At 41.7% G+C, this 21,833-nt stretch overlaps 1 protein-coding gene across 10 annotated transcripts in view; it reads left to right on the top strand.

Annotated features, from left to right (window-relative positions):
- Positions 1 to 21,833, top strand: part of FAT3 (FAT atypical cadherin 3) — a 399,017-nt gene that overhangs the window by 175,363 nt on the left and 201,821 nt on the right. For all 10 annotated transcript variants that reach the window (XR_005628561.1, XM_039718448.1, XM_039718450.1 and 7 more), the window contains one exon: positions 7,196 to 7,510. Coding sequence is in view for 9 of the 10 variants with exons in the window: in XM_039718448.1 (XP_039574382.1) it covers positions 7,196 to 7,510 (315 nt within the window). In the remaining variant the exon portion in view is untranslated. The remainder of the gene's footprint in view (positions 1 to 7,195; positions 7,511 to 21,833) is intronic.

The following is a 21,833-nucleotide window of genomic DNA, read 5'->3' as shown; positions in this document are numbered from 1 at the left end:
TGCTCACAGCAGCAGCAATGCTCCCTCCTTTGGAAAGAGCCAACAACTTGAACTTGCCTCTGAAACACGTGGTGGCATGTCATGTCCAGCCCGAGTTGTAAACTGTATGTTATTTATCTACTTATCTATTGAATGCAGATATATTGCATTTATTGACACGGTGAATGTCCTTGCCACAATTCTGGCTGGTTGTGATGGTTGTGATATTGTGTGTAATATCATGGTAAAAGGTTTCTTTGCAGACTAATTCGGTGTTGTTGGAAATAGCATTTCTGAGGATTGGCTTTCTAATTCCCTTTACTGCTCTGGGAACTCAGATGTGATATTCACCACAGAAACTGCACTTTGAGGTAACAGTAAATTTGTACATTCAAAACATCAGTAAAAAAGAGAAAATCAGAAGTTAAGCCCTAGACAGGAATGTAACCTGCCTTTCTTTATCTGACAAGAGCGGTTTATGATATATGTTTTCTATTTCAACCAGACATAAGAATATTAGGAAGTTGTAGGTATGTATATCCTCACAAAGTTAATATTGCTTTTGGACTCGTTCCTGGGCATGATCTAATCTCCATTTAAGTCAGCGGAGATTTTTCTTCTTGCTTCAATAGGAATTGAGTTTGTGTTTTAATATGCAGTAAAGCCTACAAAATTTGTGCAATAAAATAAAAACAGGAGGGCACATTTTGCGCAGTGGGGGGCCTTAAATGAAGGCCTTGAAAAAGCGTTTAATCAGCAGAGTAAGGAGGCAGATTTTCAAAGCTGTGGCTGCAAGCGGTGGGGGGGATGAGCGATAGGTCTCCTTCATGCTCCGGTTGAGTTTGTGGCTGATGTGATATCACTGCCCGCACTCAGAACTGGCCCTGGTTATTTATGGCTTCAGAAGACTTTGAAAAGGGGTCAATATAATCTATGGTTTATTCTGATTCCCATTGGCTTCAGTGGCCCCAGTGTGCTGAATCAGTCTGGCATTGGCGCTCCAGTTCATGTCTTTCTTATGCTAAAACTGTTTAATCCTTTGGGTTATATTTACAATTTACTCTTTAATGAATAAAATATCTCCCAAAAGATGTATGCACTCTGCTTTTATGCACACAAAGCTGTTTTATGTGAAGGACCTAAATAAAAAAAAATTAAAAATCCGTTAGTTATAATGTTAGTTTTCTTGAAATCATAAATGTTCTTCCTGAATTGTGTGTGAAATTCCTGTCTGCAAATCATGACATTTTGGTTGATTTTACATTCACTGGTTTGATGAATAATGGGTTTGCAACATTTTTTAAACTCTTCCTGCCTACAATAGCTCTTCACTAAGTATCCTTCAAAAATCACATCTTTGCTCAATGCAAGGAATCTGAATTAGCTCTGACATTTGCATTTGCACTCACAAATCTTTCCATGGCTCCCCTGTGTGCCGATGTGAGAGGGAAAGATCCAGCCAGATCTTGGGGTTAGGAGCATCGGTAGGCAGATATAAAGCCTTCATCTTGGTACAGCTGGATGAGGTATGTAAGTTCTTTTTTCCCCCCTCTGTATTTTAGGCAGAAAAAAAAATTAACAACTCATTATTCAAGTGTTTTCTTCTCAAGGTACTTTTATTTATTACTTCTTTCCCAGCAAGGCAATGTAAACGAAGACCTTTGGCTGACAGCTCAGTGACAACCAAGGTGTTGTGTTTACTTCCAGGAGACTCACAGAGCCAGAGCATTTGATAAAGGATCATGAATAATTAGTAGCATTTTGGAATCAGTGATTTTTCTGTTTCTTCCTTTGAGGGATGTAACAGCCCTGAGTGCTTCACTGTTAGTTGGCATTCCTGATGGTCACATTTGGCCGTTGGTAATTTTAATTTGGGGACAAACCAGCTTCTGCTTTGTAGCTGGTTTGCACTGAGCCCCCTTTGTTTGGAAGCTGGAGGAGGGAGAGGCAGATGGGGGCTCCGGAAGTGTTTTTTTCTAGGATTTCATGGCAGAAGCTGACAGGGCCCTTGGACATACGGAGGGAGTTTGCTGTTATCCTGGGGTCTGGAGTCAGGAAGGTGCATGTGGTACCCTTAGTGCTTCAGTCACCCTGAAGGTTATAGATTTTTATAGTGACTTTAACCCCTAAACCTTGCATTTGCACTAGCAAGGAACTGGCTTTGGGTGGTAATGGGCATATTGCACTCTGGTAGCATGTTACTGTAGTGTCACTTCCATCCTGTGCTGCAGCTTGTGATGAGGCCATGTTCTGCCTTTGCTGCCTCCTGCTCCTCCTGCCTGCCTCTACAGCTGCTCCTGGGCCAGGCTCTGGAAATAAGTGGGCCATTCACCTTGTCTAACCTTTCCTGATTTCCCAGTCTGAGATGTACATTTGTGCAATTAGCTCATACTCCTGAAAAGGGTTGAGGAAAATAAGCAGCATCTTTTGTCACTGAGGCTCTTCTCAATTGATAGCTGATGCAGTATGTCCCCACAAAACTACTGCAGTATTTTGAAAAGGAGACAACTAAGTGGTTTTATGTGGTATTTCTGTGTGATAGTTTTTGGAAGAGTAGCAGATACTTCATAGTCAGTCTTCTTTCTCCATATCTTGTTCATCGTTTACTGCGTGTATTCCTACTTCTACTGCCAACTTTTGTAACATGGGCTACTGAGTCACTCAGCAAAATCACATTCGTTTCTGCAGTTAAGCCAATAACTTGGGTAGAAGAATAGGTTCTATTGTCTTGTCTCAGTACCAAGGTGCCAGATGATGGGAGATTCTAGCCTGTCCCTGGCAAGCAGTTGCTCCTGCTAGATATCCTCCTTGCTGAATATTTGCACTCTCCTTTTTCTGCCGTTGACTTCCAGCCATCAGACCTCAGTTTGCTTTTCTCAGCTAGATTAAAGAGCTTTGTTACTCTCTTTTGACTTTTCCATGCACAGCTTCTTACAGACCACCAAGTTGTCTTTTAATCTTGACTTGAAAAAACTAAACAGAATTGAACTCCTTTCAATGTTTGTGCTATTGAGAGTATTCATGAAGGATGATCTGACTTTTAGGAGGAACGTATGTGTGTAGCAGATATCCATGGCGATGGGCACCTATGTAAACAGCCAGGCTGACACCTCCAGTAAACATTCTCTTAAAGAGCTGTGGCAGGTCCATCCATCACACTGCCTATATACACAGTACTGTCAAATATGTAAAGTAAACAAACAGGGGGCAAAAAAGAGGTGATGAAAGAAGTAATGCTTTTATCTAATCCCTTTTTGTTTTAAGAGCCTGTCTGGTTTCTCATCATGATAGTAAATACATGACTTTCAGATATTTTTTGGGTGGACCACATCATTTGAAGTGGTCTGGTGACAGATGTACAGCAAATGAGTTAGGAGAGGAAAGAGGGAAATCCAATTTGCCAATTCTTCATCCACTTTCATAATTTCTTTTTTTTTTTTTTTTTGCCCTTTGTCCTTCATAATGCTGTGTCTCGTTGTGTCCAATTGAAGGAGCCATACAGAAAACATTATCCCATTATTTTCTCAGGGAAAGAGGGAAAACAAGCCTTAAAGAGAAACAAGCACACAACCTTTGCATTGCTGGCACATTGCCGAGCCCAAGGGCTGCTCTTAATTTACATATAAATGTGCTGAGGATTTTATTCAGCAGCTAATGCACTCTGTTGTTATTTTTCACTTACAGTGTTTGTAATGCACGTGGTGGTTGGCAAATTGCATGGGGCATATGTACTTGGAGGAGTGCAGTGGCACTGCTTTTTGGATTGATGGCTGGCTATATTTCTGCTTTTTGGATTGATGGCTGGCTTTATTTCTGAGGCTGCCCTGGGCCTCAGGTAGTGCTGGCTCCAGGGATACTGCAAAATCCAGCCGAGGGTGACATAAAGAGCTGGCTCACAGATGTGTGGTTGGATTTCAGCTGTCTCATGTAAAAACGCTGTAGTGCCTCCATGGTGTAGCATCCCAGTGGATGAGAACATCTGTTTTATCTGTCTTGTTCAGAAATGTGTCTGCAAAATCTTGGAACTTTTTGGTTTTTAGTACTGTTGAAATTTTCATGACTTCTGCAGGTGTTTTTTCTTGATTTTTTTAGTTTGGGCATCATTACTTTGTTCACATTTCTCTTTTAATTGGCAAGCAGCTGCAAAGAGTGCACCACAAAAACCCATCCAAGAAAAGCCCTTAGAGCTGCTCCCAAAGGCCTCCCCTTCTTTCCGCTCCTATAATAGCAGGGGCTTTTACCTGTTAATATCTGTGAGCTTTGAAGTAAGTTATGCGTTTTTCTGAATTTATTGTGATTTTATGCAAGGATATTCCCCTCCTTTCTCTCAGCTAAAGTGAGTGAGAGCCTGTCTGTGGACAGCCCAGGGAATATTTTGCAGCTCCTGATGTCGGCTCTGTCAGCCTCTTTGCATTCGTGCCATGGTGATGAATAAGCAGTGTTGATGACCAAATATCATCATTACTCTCAAGGGTTAACACCTCATGTGAAGCTGGCTTTTGACATCCCTCTGGAAGGATGTCATCCACACCTGTGTGGAGTGATCTATTAAATATTTGGGCAGCTTGTGTATTCTTATGGGTACTACCTTTATATCCATATGTGCGTGTACAGAAAGAAGGCATTTTGTACAGAATGTTGAAGAGCGTGGTAGAATGTATTCCCAGGATGATGAAAGGATTTCCATGTGGAAAACCTGAAAGTGAGCAAAAGTCTTCTTATTTATCAAACTGCTGTGTGATGTTGACAGGTGAAACGACAAGACTTATTGAGGAAAAGGAATTAATTGTATCTGGGACCTTTTAATAAATCAAAAGTAAAAGTAAGAACCAGTGTAGCAGACCTGTTGGCAGTAGCTAATGCTTGTTCAATGATCCTTCCCTTCTGAAATACAGAAATGAAAAGTGACTGTTGCCAGGAGTTATAAAATGAAGGAATGACTCAGAAGATAGATTTATTATCACCTCAGTATCAGTGAAATTCAGCTTCATAAACATAGGTTAATCTGCTAAAACCTTCTGTGCTCTCACTGGGGGTGAACCCTTTTTATTTCAAGTTTTGTTTAAAGATGTAAAATAATTCTTCTTGTCTTCTGAATAAATCATCATCTCTAGTATCACTAATATTCATCTTTTTTTCCCCTGATTCTTTCCTCTGTGGATTTATTTTACTTATTTATTTCTGTGGGTTGTTATGGGCACTTCTCATCCTTGCAGTGTAATTTCTCTTCTGGACTTGTGGGCTTTTTTCATCACAGTTCACCATATATTTCACCTATGTTTCTACAGAAACTCATTACATAGCACAGATTGCTGCCAACAAGAATATTTAGAATACACTCTGCTTTTGTCCTCCAGTGCTGCCCTCCTCACCTATGATGGGTGAATAACACATCTGAGTGAGAAGGACATGGATCTGAGGTTACTACAAAACGACCTATGCCTACACATGACCATAATCAGTGCTGCTCCTTTCCCCTTCCTCTATTACATGGCTGATCAAATGTTAGGAGTATGCTTGCCAGTTCAAAGTAGCATTAAAAGACATTAAAAAATATCCAAAGCTTGAAAAAAAAAATTGTAGTATTAAAAAGAAAAAAATATCTCAGAAGAGCAAATACATGTGGCATCTTTGTGACTGTGTGGTTGGGTTCTGTGCTACCTTGAAAACTTTTCTAAGATATGAAGCTGTCATGGAAACAGTGCAGTCAGATCCTTAAAAAAACCCCAAAGCCAAAAAGACACACATATATTTTATTAATGCTGACCTCAGAGCAGCTCTGTCCTCAATGATTAACTGATAATTTTGTTCTAAATAACATCAAACACATCTGAGACTAAATTCACGTTTCTTGTGTTCATGTTTTGCCCTGCAGTTTCTCCATCATTTGCCATCTACTAATGACATGATTTGATGGTTTGCAAACAGTCCTTTTGAGTATTTCTTAAGCTTGAGATCCACTGCATTAGTGTGTCTCTCAAGATTAACAATGCTGTATTTGGGGATGAAAATGTTCTTGGTACATGTGTCAGAAGTGCTGAGGAAGTGCATTTGCTTATTTTGATGCTGGTGTGATTTTGTGTGTGGTACTGGTGTATTTGGTCCTCTGTGCACTCGTGGTCAGTGCTTAAGCCAGTGACGGTTTGGACTATGCCAATACAAGCAACTCTTAGAGTGGCAGTTTCTGCTATATCATAGAATCACAGAATGGTTTGGTTTAGGAGGGACCTGGAGGGTCATCTGGTTCCAACCAGACACGAACCAGGTGTTCATGTCAGGAGGAGGATGGATTTCGAAAGCACTTCAGGCAGAAATGAAGTGGGTGGAAGCCCCTCATGCCAGGACAGTTCAGGCACGGGGCTGGTAATTCAGTCCCTCTCTGTTCTGTGGCTCTGAGTCAGAATCACACCAGCGTCAAAATAAGAAAATGCATTTCCTCACCACTTCTATGACACATATATCAAGAATATTTTCATCTCCTTATACACAGACAGACTTTCTCTTTTGTTTCTTAGGAACAGGTGGCAAACCAACTGATGTTTTCTTACACCAGTAGGTGAAGTGGCCAAGCCTTTCCTTTTCCTTCCTCTGGGATAAAAGAGGATAGAAATATATTTGTTATATTCATTGTTTAAGGGCTGCTGTGTGAGCTTTTGATTGCTTGTCATCCAGGATTTTAGCATTTTGCAATGGGTGAGCTCAATTTTAAATTTACTGTCTGTTTTCTGAACTTGGATGGATTATTTTAAATTCCCTCCTAGGTTTTCTTATTTAGCAAGGGCACAGGCAGGAAATAGAAAAGAAAAGCCACTTTTTTTTGGTGTGGTTCATTGTCTGTGGTCGTATCCTTCCCTACCAAGGTTTATACAAGTTTGCATCCATTACAAGGCAGAAAATGATGGTGTTTGTTCTGTTACTCTGCCAGCTGCAGTTCTAGCAAATAATGCTGTGGCATTAGGGCATTTGTGAAGAGCCATCCTTTTACCTTCCCTCCCTCTCAATTTCTTGGGACAAAGAATTGAGATGTTGAGCTGAGTTCACAAAACAATTCCTGAGCTCAGGCTTCTGTTTTCATGTGTTGGACAACTTGAATTTTTCTACGGGTGGCGCCTTTGTTATATGCTGAACACTTTTCTGTCATACAGCCAAATGAAAATGTGATGTGATGTCTTATTGATGGTATTTGTGACATCCTCTGCTTGCTGTTTTTCTGCAGGAGTTATCTACACAGCAGATGTTCTTGACCGGGAGACGACCAAATCCTACTGGTTGACGGTGTATGCCACTGATCATGGTGTTGTCCCCCTCTACACCACCATCGAAGTCTACATTGAAGTGGAGGACGTGAATGACAATGCCCCTCTCACCTCTGAGCCTATCTATTACCCAGTTGTCATGGAAAACTCCCCAAAGGATGTATCTGTCATTCAGATCCAAGCCCAGGACCCTGACTCCAGCACTAATGAAAAACTGACTTACCGGATTACAAGTGGAAATCCCCAGAACTTCTTTGTAATCAATCCCAAAACAGGTAACAAAACCCTGTTGCCTCAGGGCAGTGGGAAAATGCAATTTACATATTTATTGGCTTTCACCCCTTCAGGGTGCACTGGTTTGCTTCCTGAACCTCTGTTTTCTGGTGGCTTCTGTGACTGAAGCATCTTGTTGGTGTCTGAAGCATTCTGCTTTGCATCAGTGTGCGAACGCGCTGGCAGATGATGTGCTGCAGATGTGCTGCTGCAGCAATCACTCTGCCTTGGGTCACTGAATTGCTGCTGGCTTCTTCCCTCTGTCTACAGGGATGAGACTTTGCTGCGCTGAGTCTGCAGAACAGTGCTAGGAAGCAGATTCAAGCTGTTGCAGGTTACAGAGCAGTGTTTCATTCTTTGTTGGCTGGTGTAGCACCACTGGAGTGAGTGACATGACAGCTGGTCAGCACATGTAATAAGGCTCCATGTTGAAGTAGGTGGATTTAATTCTACAGCTTGCTTTACACAAAAAGACAGTTTAGGTGACCTACACATCCCTCTGGCCTTTAAAAAGAATCTGTGGGTTTCCACTGGTTTACAGCTGCTGGGGATGTAGCCTGTGGGTGCAGCGTGGCAGAAAGGGTGATTGTTTTAACTTAAAATACTATTGTTAGCTGGCAGTGGAGCACGGCACCCATGCAGAGCAGCTCTGCACGTGTCTGTACCCCAGGTGCCTTTGCTGAATGAGGCTGATAAAGAAATTGCCCCAGGAGATGTAGCCTGAGATCTTGCATGTGTGAGCACCTGCTGGGTGCCTACCTGTGCTTGGCAGCTGGTGTTCCTCACTCCAGCATGTGTCCAGCTTTTCTCACTCATTGGGCTTCTGGGGAACCTCCAGCATGATCTGGAGCTGGAGAGTCGAGGGTATCTTCCAGAGCAATATGAAAGTAGTTCTTTATGAAAGTAGTTCAGAGAATTCACACAGTGCTCCTGCTTGTTTTCATGGCCCTAGTTTTGTTCTGGGGTTTTGATTTTTTTAAGGTTATTTATATCTTCTGCTAAATTTCTAAACAGCTAAAAAACTGCAAGGAATAGACATAAGAAGGAGCATTTTTAATTTTGTGTATGGAAATGATGTTCACTAAATAGGTTTTCAACATTTGGTTGGGCAATCCTATTGCAATGTGTGGCATAAGAAGGGGTCAGGATCTTCTCAGGCATAAGCTCAGGTGAAGAATTATGGAGAATGTATAATCACTGTGTTCAATCTGCTGAGCCCTAAGGCGCATATCTCACTTATTTTTAACACTTGGAATGGCCGAAGATGCTCTTCCATCTGCATCCCTTCTCCCCCTCCCCACCCCATAAATCCCATCTGGGCAAAGTAGCAGAGTTAGGACTCACAGTGTTTAATGCTTGTGCTTCCCTTCCATCAGCTCCTCCCGCAGAGCAATCTGCTCAGCACAGCCCTGCTTATCTGCAGGGTGAGCTGTGACAAGGACTGGAGCTGGGCACGTGGCAGCCCTGCAGCACCCTGGCCTGGTGGCACACCCTGTGGGTTGGCTCCCCTTTGTCCCTCTGGAGAGCAGGCAGGATACTCTTCCCTAACAGTGAGATCTTATTCTCACAGTTAACACTGACAGTGGTTAGTCTTCATTTGCACTGTGGAAATTGCTGTCTGAGAGCTTAAAGGCTGCAGGATGGGTAACTTTGTTGCTTGGGCAAAGGGCCCCCCCCCTTTGCTGCCTCCCAAAGGGCCCCCCTTACTCTCAGTGAGCATCCTTGCTAGTGACTGGCTGTGATTTGTTATAGAGAGGATAAATCATCGCTTTTCTATCCAATTCAGTGCCAAACACAGAGCAGTGAGAACTGGGCAAGGTGGCCTCTTGGAGTTTGTTTTGAAAACGATGAGGCTGACAGAGAGTGTGTGTGCAGAGATCTCTTTTCCTAAAGGGGAGTGCCAGGCCTTGACATCATAAGGCTTTCTCCTGATGGGATGCTGATGTCCGAGAAATAAAAGCATAATGGATTTTCCTAGAGAGTGCCCCTGGGGGTCTCTGGCAAGGCTCCTTTCAGCCATCTCCCTGCAGTGCACTAGTTTTCTCTCAGACAGTAATTTACACTCCAGTTGTTTTGTACAGGAGACTTCTGCACGCACAGAAGAGGTTCATAGCCTGCCAGCCCCATGCTCTTGCTGGGATTCAGCACAGCAGTAACTCACGTAGAGCGTTGCACAGCAGCCCTAAATGCGACAGCATGCTGTATAATCAAGATGAAAAGGTTTAATGTGAACCCAAATATGCTGCGATTGCTGTATACGTGGGCTGAATGAGCATGCTCCTGCTGTCGGGGGAGAACAGTCATTTGAGAAAGTGGATCTTTTATTTTCTGTGTCACTTTGGAAGTTTCAACACTGCCAGCAAACTGACATCTCACTCCTGTGAGTAATCCACTGCTGAGAGTCAACACGAAGGCAGCATCCTGCATTTTTTACATCTTTTGGTGGGAAGCGACAGAAGAGATGGGGAGTGTGCTGGAGCATAGGGGTGTTCTCAGTTGTCTTTGGAGATCAGCAGTGACCGTGTTTCCCTTCCTCTGGAGCTCACTTTCAGCTGCCTTGTAGCTCATGCAGGTCAGGCAGGTTTCTGGAGGCACATGGACCACTATGTGTCTGATCAAGCAGGGACACAGGGAGTCCAGGTTTTTTTCCTGGTTCTAATTCAGGATCATAACTTCAGCCAATTCTTGCACTCATGATTGATTATGTGGATAGCAGAAGCAACATTACGCCTTGTATTCTGTATCTGTAGATGGAAGAAACCTCTTAATAGACAAGTTGTCACTTCCTACATTTTTATAGACTGGCACAGCTCGTGGTGGCTATTTTAGGCAGCCCAACTGCAAATGTATTGTGTGCATTTGGATCTGTTTGAAGGCAGGCTTCAGACCTTTCAGGATTATTACCTGCATTTTGCTCTCTGGATTTCAGAGAGATGCAGAGTTGCTCCTGTAGGAATGAAGAGCTGCTAAAAGGCCACTGATTTGGGCACTGAAGTCACCCTGGGTGTGCTCTCACTGTGGGCTGATTCTGCTGCGGGGGCACAAGTACAAGGTGGCAAGGGCCCTCCTCTTTGGGCTTGGTGTTTATCTGGGTGCTCCAGGGAAGAGGACAGGAGCATGAGCAGCCCGCCCATGTGTGTCAGGATTAGAAAGGCAGTGTGGGCAACCTCCCATGAAGACCTTTTTTTTTCTCACCTTGATATTTTTTTTGAAATACAGCCAAGCATCAGTTTGCGCCTTGGTGCGCACTTTTATCTCATGAGCTGATATTCATAGGTACAAGTCCTAAGTGAATAATGAAGCACATGAGCACGTGTGAAACCATAAATCATTCATAGTGGAGAACAAGGCAGCCTTGTTCTGTTAACTGGTGGACACTGCAGCCTAAGTGTAGCAGATCCAAGAGAGCAAGATGGGATTTTCCTTTATTGCAAGAGCACAGTTTTGCGAGGGAAGTAGGAAACATGTTTTTTCAAAAAGTTGGGGTGACTCTAGGGGTTACATTACTACAGGGAAAGGCATTCCCCTGGGCATTTGTTTCCCAGCTGTGTATACACACAGCAGCAAGGGCAGCATTCCTGGAGCTCAGCATCTTCAGCAGCTGCAAGTCAGCCTAAACCCTGATGTGGCTGCTGGGAGAGGCAGGCCTTTTCCTCATAGCTTGACTTCTGTGCTTGGGAGGGCTTAGGGTTGCTTTGGCAGAGCACAGGGTCACAGGGCTGTGCTCCTTTGTGGGTGGTGTGAGACGGGGAGGACGGCGGAGCTGCTGCCGGAGCAGCTGGGCTGACCAGCCCCCAGGAGTGCCACATTCAGCCCTCTTGGGTGAGAGGCACGTGGAAGAAGGTAAATAAAGCAGAAGATGGAGTTAATAAAAAAATTGATTGATCAGAGCTGTAAATTCTTACTCCTATTTCGTGTATATGGGTGTTAATTTCACAGCACAGGGGTAATTTATTGAGTTGATTTATTATGTTTCTGCACTCTGGAAAAAAACAAATTTTAATTCAAGCCATTCCATTACTTTGTTTAGTGTTAACATATTTTGAACAAACCCAGTAAGCTTCTCTTCAGGCTAATGTAGATTACTTAAGAGATTCTTTAACTAACATGCCAACAGACCAGATTTCACTCTTGTGCACATTCTTATTAATTAATTTACTCTAAAATTATGCTTGTGTGTCTGGAAAATCTGCTTACACCTTGCTTAGCCTTTTGCTGGCACCATTTAAACAGAGGCAGACCCCTGGCACCCCTGAAATAGTATTTGCTGCAGTGGTTAAGGCAGGACTCACTTGTAGGTTTAGAAATAGTGCATCTAGGGCAGTACAGCTTTGCAGAGCAGCAATGCTCTGCCTCTGGAAGCTGTCTCTGAACTGTCACATCTGCACCTAGATTTGGAAAGACTCTGGATATTTTCACACTGAAGTAGTATTAATATTTATGTAAGCTAATATGGGGTTAGTGAGTGTCAGAATTTAATTGGTATGAATGCTGCTCTTCTCAGTAGGCTGGGCTTTGCTTTCTTTTGCACTCACAAAGCCAGCTGGCGTAGAATCCTGCTGGGGCTGAAAGCCACGCTTGCTCTGCCATACTAAAATAGTGCTTCACCCTCCTGTCATGCATTCTGATTTTTATAGCCACTTTTCTTTGCCTTGTCCCAAGAAATCCCCACGTGTCTTTGCTCTCACAGACTGAGACAAATCCAGTGGTTTGCTGCTGCTCCACATCCTGATGGCTGCCAGCAGTACAGATGCTGGGTACCCACTGCCTCTTTTCAGCCCAAAAATCACAGAATCATGGAAAGGTTTGGATTGGAAGGGACATAAAAGACCATCTAGTTCCAACACCCCTGCCATGAGCAGGCAAATCTTCCACTAGACCAGTTGCTCAGAAGCCTGTGCAGCCTGGCCAAGAACATTTCCAGGAATGGAGCAGGGATTGTCCTTCTATCACACCTAAATATTATAGCTGCTGCTAGAGCAGACCTTGTGAAGCTCTGGAGGGTTTCCCTGCGGTCACAGACGATTTCCAGGTTTCTCAGCCTGTTCTTGTGGTCAAGCGAAACTCACCTGTCCTGACTGCTCCATCCATGCTATTAAACTCTTAGTAAACTTCCTCTGAAATAAGGTCTTCCATATCTTGTAAATGAAGGCCATTAGCTTTTTTGTTCTTCTTGTTTTTAAGTCTAACCTGCAGTCTTTCTCCAGGGTGTGTTTTAGGTACTATTGTGGTCTAATTGGAAAATGTATTTTGAATTTTGATGGCATTGCAGGTCAGTTCCCTCCCACTGGGTGCTCCTCCTGAAGGGTGTCTCCCTCATGTGTGTTGGCCATGGAGCTGTTTTTGGCAGCTTATGATCAGCCCTGCAGATCATGTCATAGCATGAATAGCTCATTGCTATTCAGCCTGTAAGTGTCCTTGCCCTGTCAAAGAGCAGAGAGGACCTTGCAGGGGCAAAAGACATTGATTGTGGGGCTCTCCAGTCAATGGTGAATTTGAAGAATTGGTCTCCCTTTCCTTCCATGCTCTTTAACACTCAATGCTGAGTTCACCAACAGTTGCAGAGTCCGGCCTGATATATCCATCACTGATGTGTGACCATAACTAATACAGAATTTTATAAAGTTGCAGAGTCCGGCCTGATATATCCATCACTGATGTGTGACCATAACTAATAGAGAATCTTATAATTCCCATTCCACATTAGCTGGCTTCCATCCTCTGTAATTTATGTTGTATCAACACATGCTAAATTATCTACTTTCTTTGCCTTCACTTCTCTGTTATTTAAAAGTGTGGCTCTTAATGACTTCTTTGTAATGCACTCACTGTTAAAAATTGAGCTTTGGAGTGTTTTAAAAGCTTTAATTTCTGCTTTGGCATGCTTATTCTTTACTAGACACCATATATCCAGTAGTTTAAGCCCAGGGTTAACAGCTGGAAAATCAAAGGACCGTGGATGTTGGGGTTGTGTACTTAATCCCAGTGGGGCCTATAAGTGTGCTAGGCACTGTACAGCATATTAGACAAAGGTTCTGCATTAAGGAGTTTGTCATAACAACAGTAATAATAGTAATAATTAAGAAAAAAGGAGAGACAAAAAAAAAGTAGGGAGAAGGATGTAAATCAAGTCCATCTGCTTGCCAGGACACGTTTATTTCCCAGAGGAAATTTTCAATTAGATCGTGAGCTGCAGCATAGCAGGAACACAAACTCTTCTTTTGACTTTGAGTTACCTCATCTCATGGTTTTTCTTTGGGTTTGATTTTTTTTTGTTTTTTTTGTTTGTTTGGTTGGGGGTTTTTTTGGGTTTTTTTGTTTGTTTGGTTGGTTGGTTTTGTTTTGGTTTTTTGTTTTGGTTTTTTTTGTAAGTGGAAGTATTTTCTTGCCTTATGTGATTGTCCTGCAAATTAATTCATAGTAGACAGTTTGGGGATCAAATATGCTCTGGAAATGCAAGTTATTGATTTTTCAGGCATCTTGGCATTAATAGACGTGCATCCACAGTCATGTATTCATAGACATACAAAAAAAAAAAAAGAAAAGATAAGCATCACTTCCAGTAGGATGAAGAGAAATAGAAAAGAATTTTAGACTAAGTAAGTATTGTCTAATGGCCAGACCACTAATTCCACTGAGAATGACAAAATTTGGGCTCAGCCAGCATGTCTCTTCCCTCCTCCTTTCCTCCCTGGCAGCGATTTCCTTCTCAATCTGTATGTGTTATCTGTGGAGAGGATAAAGGTGTGAGCTGTGTCCCCTCAGTTGCAGCTACAGTAATGCTGCTCTTAATAAAATAAGAAATCCAGTTTTATCATTTCTCTTGAACAGACCTGATTTCTGCTAGCAGTGGGTTTTTATTCATGAAGCACTGAATATGGTTGAGATTGCTGGATGTCTCTGGTATCAAGTACCTATTTTCAAATGGCATTTAAAGATACAATATTTCTTAGAAATGCCATTTCTTTGTAATCAGCAGATTTATACTTGGCTTATAGAAATTTTAACCTTTCTTTAGATGTCCATGATGACTTCTTTAGCCCTCTTTCACAGTAAGAAGTTTAAGGAGTATTCCCATTGCCTTAACTGGACAGTTGTGTCCTCACTTGCTCAATGCAGCACCAGTTTTTAATCTGAACTTGCTGTTTACTTCAGTAGAGACTTATGTCTGAAGGGCATAACATGGCAAGGGCCAGTGGGACAGAGTTTTTTTTTCTGATGGAAGAAATTGCTGCCCAATAACCAGACAGCTCCCTTTTTTCCTGTCCCAGCAACAATTTTGCTGCTGATCTCATAAATCTACATTGTTGTGCATTGCATCAATCATTTGTTATTGTTACAAACATCAGCAGAGCATATCTTCTGCCTATTCAGAAGTAACTTCACCTATCAGCTTAGCTGTGAAACTAATTTTTCTACCTTGTCTGTCAGTTCAGTTTCTCTATCGGTAAATTTCCAGAAGTCCTGGCTAGGCAGAACTGTTTAAGAAATCACCTTTTTAATAGGCTGTGCTATTCCTGCACTAATTTTTAAGTAGGGCTGTTCCATTCACTTCCAGGTAGAATGTTATTGTTTAGATTGTTAGAATTATTATCAATGGCAGAAGCACAGTTTAGCTTACTGGGTGAAATTGTAGCACGCGTACTGAGTAACAGCCCTGTTAAATGTGTGTACAATGCATATGCTATGGAAACTTGTCATATCCTGCCATACATTATTATGATAACATCAGCAAATGTCCCTGCGTTACAGTAATTGCTTGTGGTCCAAGTGTGAACTCTGGCAGGAGGAATTAGGTTGGTGAGTTAGGGATGCTGAGGCGTGGAGCCTGTGAGCGAGGCATTTGTGCAGGAGCAGGGGTCTGGAGAGGGAGCTGCCACGGAGGAAAATAAAGCTGTGATGTTAGCCCAGAGGAGGTGAAAGCTCGGGATGGGGGGGGTTCTTTTTTCCTTTTTATTTCCTACTGCTTTTTAATCAATCAAGTAATTTGTGTTTATCTTTCTCTCAACAGTCGAAGTTAGTACTGGTGTCTGTGATGTTGGACACTGCAAATCCCAAGCAGACAATATAAACCAGCTTTTTCCCCTTTTGCTCAGGTGCAATGAATACAGTCATACTGTCTTCTTAGATCAGGCACTTTTTGTGGCTTGAGTAGTGTTTCACCTTGTGTGAGGAATTTCTAAAATCTTTTAGAGGACTGGAAGTTAGAGCAAGGAATGTAGTTCTGGTTTACTCTTAGTTAACATGTGATCCCCTGTACAAATGGTGATATTTCCTGTTTGGAGAATTAGATTGACCTATGGTGCGTGCGGGTATTAAAAAAAATAACAAAGCTCGGAAATGGAAATAAAAAGAAAAGGCAACTGGGAAGGCAGGTGTGTTTGCATAAGCCACAACTATGTCAGTAATCACCAACTATTAATTCTTCTTTGTCTTCCATCACATAAGAGATTGTGTCAGCACCTCTTGTGCCCCCAAAGTCTCATGACCTCACAGTTCAGCTAAACTAGTCTGCTCAAAAATTAAGCTTAACAGTGGATTGTGTTATTTCCCCCCCCTTTTTTTTTTCCTGACTCTGTTTCTATCAGAGTTACTCTGTTATAACCAAAGATAATTATTTTCTGTGAAATTACTCTCTCCTCCTTTCCCCTTCCCCTTATGTTAATGAGAGTGTTTTTCGTTTGCTGGGAAGACTGACACAACTTCTTTGAAATTAGTAGTGTTGTTGCCAGTGAAGTGTGTGACCTTATCTGTGTAATTGTACAGATCGTGCTGCCATATGTCTACATGCACAGAGCTTAATTTAACCGGAGACATACATGTGTAAAAATAAAGCAGTATCTGGGGGTTAAATATCAGAAGAGCCCCCTAATCACAGCTTTCACATTACACACAGCTTTCTACAGTGCTTGAAGAGCTCTGAAGTTAATTTTTTAAAAAACACTCTTTACATGGGACCATGCTCTTGTAACCTTGTTTTTTTTATTTTGATTGTCATGTGAATGCTACTTCCTTGTGTGTTGCTCCTACTTGGTTTCTCCTCCTGTGGTAGCTAAGTCCTTCATGCTGCTTGGTAATGGTAGAATAGGACCAGTTTTAATTTTTTGCAAGCAAGGAACTGATGCAAAGGAAACAGCTAACTCATCTGATGCCAGCAATAAAAATTTGGTCTTAATTTGCCTTCAAAGGCAACGGCCACATGTAGTGCAAAGCCTTATGGCATGGGTCAATCCCATCCTACCCTGCTAAATGCAAGGCAACCCTGGCACCAGTGTTTCCTACCATGTGTACAGAACTTATCTGGGCATGTTGGAGCCCTGGGAGAATCTATTTCCTATCCTGCTCCCAGCTAGCCCACCATTTCCCATCCCTGCCTTTCAGTCCTTCCTTGCCTTTCTTTCTCTCTTGCCCAAAAGCAAGCCTGGGTTGCCCACAGGAGAACAAGAACTAGAGTTTGCACAGGGACAGGGAGTCTCAGATGGCTCTGTCGGAACCTGGGCATATAAGGGCAGAGCTGACTCTTGTCTTTTGGGTGGAAGAAGGAACTTTCCCTTTCTCCATCAGCCTAATGCAGGCACAAGCCTAAGCATTCATGCTGATGCCGTCATGGAGCAAGGAAGCAAACCCAGAGCACTCAAGTCTCCCACTACCCCCAGTAATCATGTTCTTTCTTTGTCAATGCTACATTTGCTTGTACTTTCTGTGCAGGACCGTTTCCTCATTGCTTCCTGTAAGTCAATGTCATGACATGCTGTGGGTTTGTTGCCTTCTAAGAGAAATTCAGTGTTTGTGTCGGGTGAGCTGCGTGCAAGGAATCTGTGCTGCAGTGATCTATTTATATGGTAATTAGCAAGTAGCTTTGCAGCTCTTAAAGGGATTTGGTTTGAAAACTAAGTATTATTTCCTGAATTTTAACTCATCAACAGTGTATGAACAGCAGTGCACATGCACTTTTTTTTTTAATGTAGCCACAATACCCAAAAGATAAATGTAAGTCTGCTCTGCACAAGAATATTTTGGCTATAATTAATTTTGCTCCGTTCACCATATGCTTGTATTTTCTGACCTTCATTTTATTCACAGACTCTTGTAATAAAATGTGCAGTATTAAAACAAAAGTTGCTTAAAGAAGCACAAGTGCTTGTGGTGCTATATCTTCCGCTGAATTATGTGGTTTATGCCACTTGAGAATTTGACCATTGTATCCTTAAGAAGTTGTTATTACGGAAAGGTGCTCTCATTGCTCAAAGATATTGAAGGTATTTTTGTTAATAGAAGAATGAGATGATTTTTTAAAATCTTTGAAGAAATGCTGTAAGCCCACTCAGATCCTTTAGGAGAGGCAAACAGGGATGAAGAATCTTCTCTTTGTCCTTATTATTCTGTGTCTGAGGCAGTTCTTGAGACACGACCTGGGAATGCACTGCAAATGACACAAGGAATAATTGCTCCTAAATTTAATTTATTGAGTAGGTGTGAATTAGATTAATTAAACAGAGGATAAACACACACAAGATTACCCAAAGTAGCTTCATGGATGGAAAGATGTTAGACTATATTAAAAGCTTAGATATACATGATGCTGAGATATTTTTCATGTGAGTCGGTAATTTCTTAGGGGATTTCTCTCGGGTTTTTTATTTCTTTCTTCTAACACTTAATGTAATCCAAACTGATTAAGGGAATGCTATCCATTAGAGGGAAGAAAAATAAGGCAAACACATGCTTAAGAATTAACTTGAGTAGTCTATTGGGTGAGCTGCAGCTTTGACTCAATAATACGTCCGTGCCCTGAATTTGTATGTGTGAAAACCCCTCGGCTTGGGTTAGATTCACTTGCAGAGGACAGAGTCCTTTAAGAAGGATGCACAGCTCAGCATCAGAAAAGCAGATTGGCCGGGTTTGGACACAGTCCTTGTTTGATCAGCTGCATGGGGGGCGTCATGCCCCATTCCCAAGTTTAGCTCTAATCTGTCAGTGCATCTCTCCTGCAGCCTGATGTTGAGCAGGGAGGTTCTCAAGGACTTTTTATTGTATTCATCCTGCAGGAGGAGGTTTCCTCTCCACCTCCAAAACTTCTGTCTCTACTTTCTGCTTGAAGTCATTGTGCAAAATGGCTGGGATTTTACAAACACCCTGCAAAGCATTAGTCTAATCTCTTTACTGCCTTATTAACAACAGACATGCAGACTGAAAACGTAATTAAGATTTAATGGGAAAACAAAAATTTCAGAGAAGGGAAGATTCCTATGTAGAGAGACATTATTTTTGGTTATAAACAAACATGAGGAAAGGAGATGAAAACATGAAGAAAGTAATACATATTTTGTTGATAGGACTGTATAAAAGACAGTTACATGACATAGAAAATATTGCATTTCAACAACTGTTTCACCCATCTGTGTGTATGGACTTAGCTTTTGTCATCATGAATGTCCACCCCCACCTCTAATAGTTCCTAAACAACCCAGAATCATACACTCAAGATACCTTGATTTCTGCACATTGAGTCCTGCAAGAAAAGTAACAAGGTTTGTGGGGTTCAGGTTGAGTTTGGTTTTGTGTTTTTGTTTTTGGCTGTATTTTTTGTTTGTTTGTTTTTTTGGGGGGGGTTTTGCGCAAGTTTTTGTGGATTTTTTTTTTTTTTCCACTTTTAGTTCAATCATTTGAGAATTAAAAATAATTCATAGCTAAGAACTCAGTCAGGAAAAGCAAAACCTGTGCTGCCTTTTGGTAAGCTGAAACGGTGACTTATTTTTTTAAATATTTATTTGCAATCTTGTGGCACCTTCCTAGCTGCAGCCGCGAGGCAGCACCCTGCCGTGCTTGGCAGGATAAGTGGAGTAAAAGATGGTTGCTGCACCAAAAAAGCTCGCAGTTTAGGGGGAGCCTGAGACAACAGATGGGGAAAAGCAGATGGAGATGCATCAGAAAAACCAAGGCGGTATTGATCAGTGCTAAGTTTGTTGCTGGGCACTCTGGGTGTGCGGAGGAGTGGAGAGGAGGCTTTTAGAAAACGGAGCACGGGGCACTTTGGACACTGGCTGGCAAGGAGCCCCTGTGTGCCATGGGCTTCGTCCTGGGCTGCAGCTCCCAGCCTCTTGCAGAGCTTGCAGGGAGGGGCTGCGAGGGATTGGCTCCAAATAGGATACAGGATATATAAATATGTTCTGCATCTGTATCTGTGGAAAGATTTCCCTCCCTCTCTCTGGGGTGTGTATATATAGGTACAATTATAAATTATTTTTTCCAAAATTTAACAGAAATTGCAAAGTGTTGGTTCTGATAGGTTTCAGTTTTGGCTTTCTTTCTTTCTCTTTCTTTCTTTCTTTCTTTCTTTCTTTCTTTCTTTCTCTCTTTCTCTCTTTCTCTCTTTCTCTCTTTCTCTCTTTCTCTCTTTCTTTCTCTCTCTCTTTCTCTCTTTCTCTCTCTTTCTCTCTTTCTCTCTCTCTTTCTCTCTTTCTTTCTCTCTCTTTCTTTCTCTCTCTCTTTCTCTATCTCTTTCTTTTTTGTTTTTGTTATATTTGGGGTTGTTTCTCTTTTTTTTAATTAAAGGAATTTTCAGAAAAAAAATTCAAAGTGATTTTTTTTCTCTTTATTGGAATGTCTGTAAGTTTGGAGGTCTTTTTTGCCTGTTCCCTTTCTCTGTTTTCATGAGAAAAGAAAGATAGAGGCAGTCTTACAACAGAAGGGTTAAACTGCCCTTTGGGTGGGACATGAGGGCATAGTATCCTGGAAAGGCTGAAGTTTTCAAACATGATGTCCAGCTGTGCTCCTGAAAGGTGAAATTCCTTTATAGTCTGAAAAAGCTGGCCTCACCATAGTTAAAAAAAATACCTAATGGAGCATCCCCATCCCTTCCTCCTACACTGGAGATCCAGGGGTTTTGATGTGGGCATTTATGGAGGCATTTGCTGTCTACAGCCAGAGTAGGATCCAGGAAGCTCTCTGAATATTGATTTCTTGTTGGTAATGATGTGCATGTAGGCAGCTGTACCAGAGTTAAAATCCTACCTTTTCTTCACCTGTCTACCTGTGTGGGCAGAGGGACTCAATGTTAAATGACAGAGTCAGACATTTAGAGCAAGATTTTAATCTCTTTTTAAGCATGACTGGATCCTGTGTCAGCCCATCTGCTTAAAAGGATCACATCACTGGGGTTCTCAAGTGCATTTTTTTAAACCTAAAATTTGCACCGCCATACCATGGGGAGCTGAAAAATTTCAGTCTGTGTAATTTGTCAAGAAAAATTGAAGAGGTTGTGGCTTCATAGTTTGTGTGTGCCTGCATGGAGACAGAATTTCTGACAAAGGTTTTCTTTCATCTAACAGATAAAAGTCATAAAAGACAGTGAAGTTAGAGAAATTCAGACTAAAAAGAGTCCTGTTTTTCTGGCTCAGGATAGTTGTAGCTGTAACAGTGCTATTCCGAGGTTATGGTCCAGAGGCCAACCACTCGGAGGTCAAGCAACAAAATTCCCTGATCATTATTATCTAGGAGCCCAAAACACACTATCTGATCTGGCCTAAAAACCTATTAATGTATAATGAACACAGTTGAAGCCAAAAATTACCATAGCAGTAGAGCGGCTTTATGTCACGGCTCTGTTTTGCACAAAAATCTAGGAGGAGAGGCCACATCTCTTTTGGGAATGGATAATATATATTCAAATACAGTGTGTCCCATGTTTTTCTCCTCTGGGCTGCTTGAATACCACTGTTGCTGTGAAATGCTATAAATAAATCAACAAAAGAAAAAAATGTTATGTATATATATTTCTGTATTGATTCTGACAGGATAAAAATAAGAAAACATTAGCACCAACTTGCCTCACATAAGAAACATGATTTTCTTACTCTCTCACAGCTTACAGCATTGCAGACCATATTCCTTTTAAAACACCGTCTCACTGATAGCAAGGTGTAGTGGAGCTTTTCAGACTATTGTTGCAAATTTTTGGATTAAAAAGTTTCCTATCTGTTACAAAACATCAGTAAGCACATTCAGCGAGGTGTGGGGTAGGAGTGACTTGTTCCATTTCTGCGGGATGTAATATTTTATCATCTTGCAGCCTTCTTGCAATTTGGTATGCTGAGAGAAATTAATTTGACTGTTTACAATATTTAATTTTCAATAATTATTCAAGCATATAGAACAACAGGCATTTACAGTATGTAGTAAACAGATGGATTAGAAATTGTGCATGCAATTAGAAATTGCACTTAAAATACGAACTGCATTTGAATATTCAGTTACCTTTAAAAAGAGAAAAGGTATAGGTGAAACTGTGTCTTAGAAATTATTTCTAGAGTCCATGAAGTGCCC

This window comes from Passer montanus, unplaced genomic scaffold, assembly GCF_014805655.1.
Source record: "Passer montanus isolate IOZ18808 unplaced genomic scaffold, ASM1480565v1 scaffold4, whole genome shotgun sequence".
NCBI lineage: Eukaryota > Metazoa > Chordata > Aves > Passeriformes > Passeridae > Passer > Passer montanus.
This window is presented reverse-complemented; position numbering and strand designations above follow the sequence as displayed.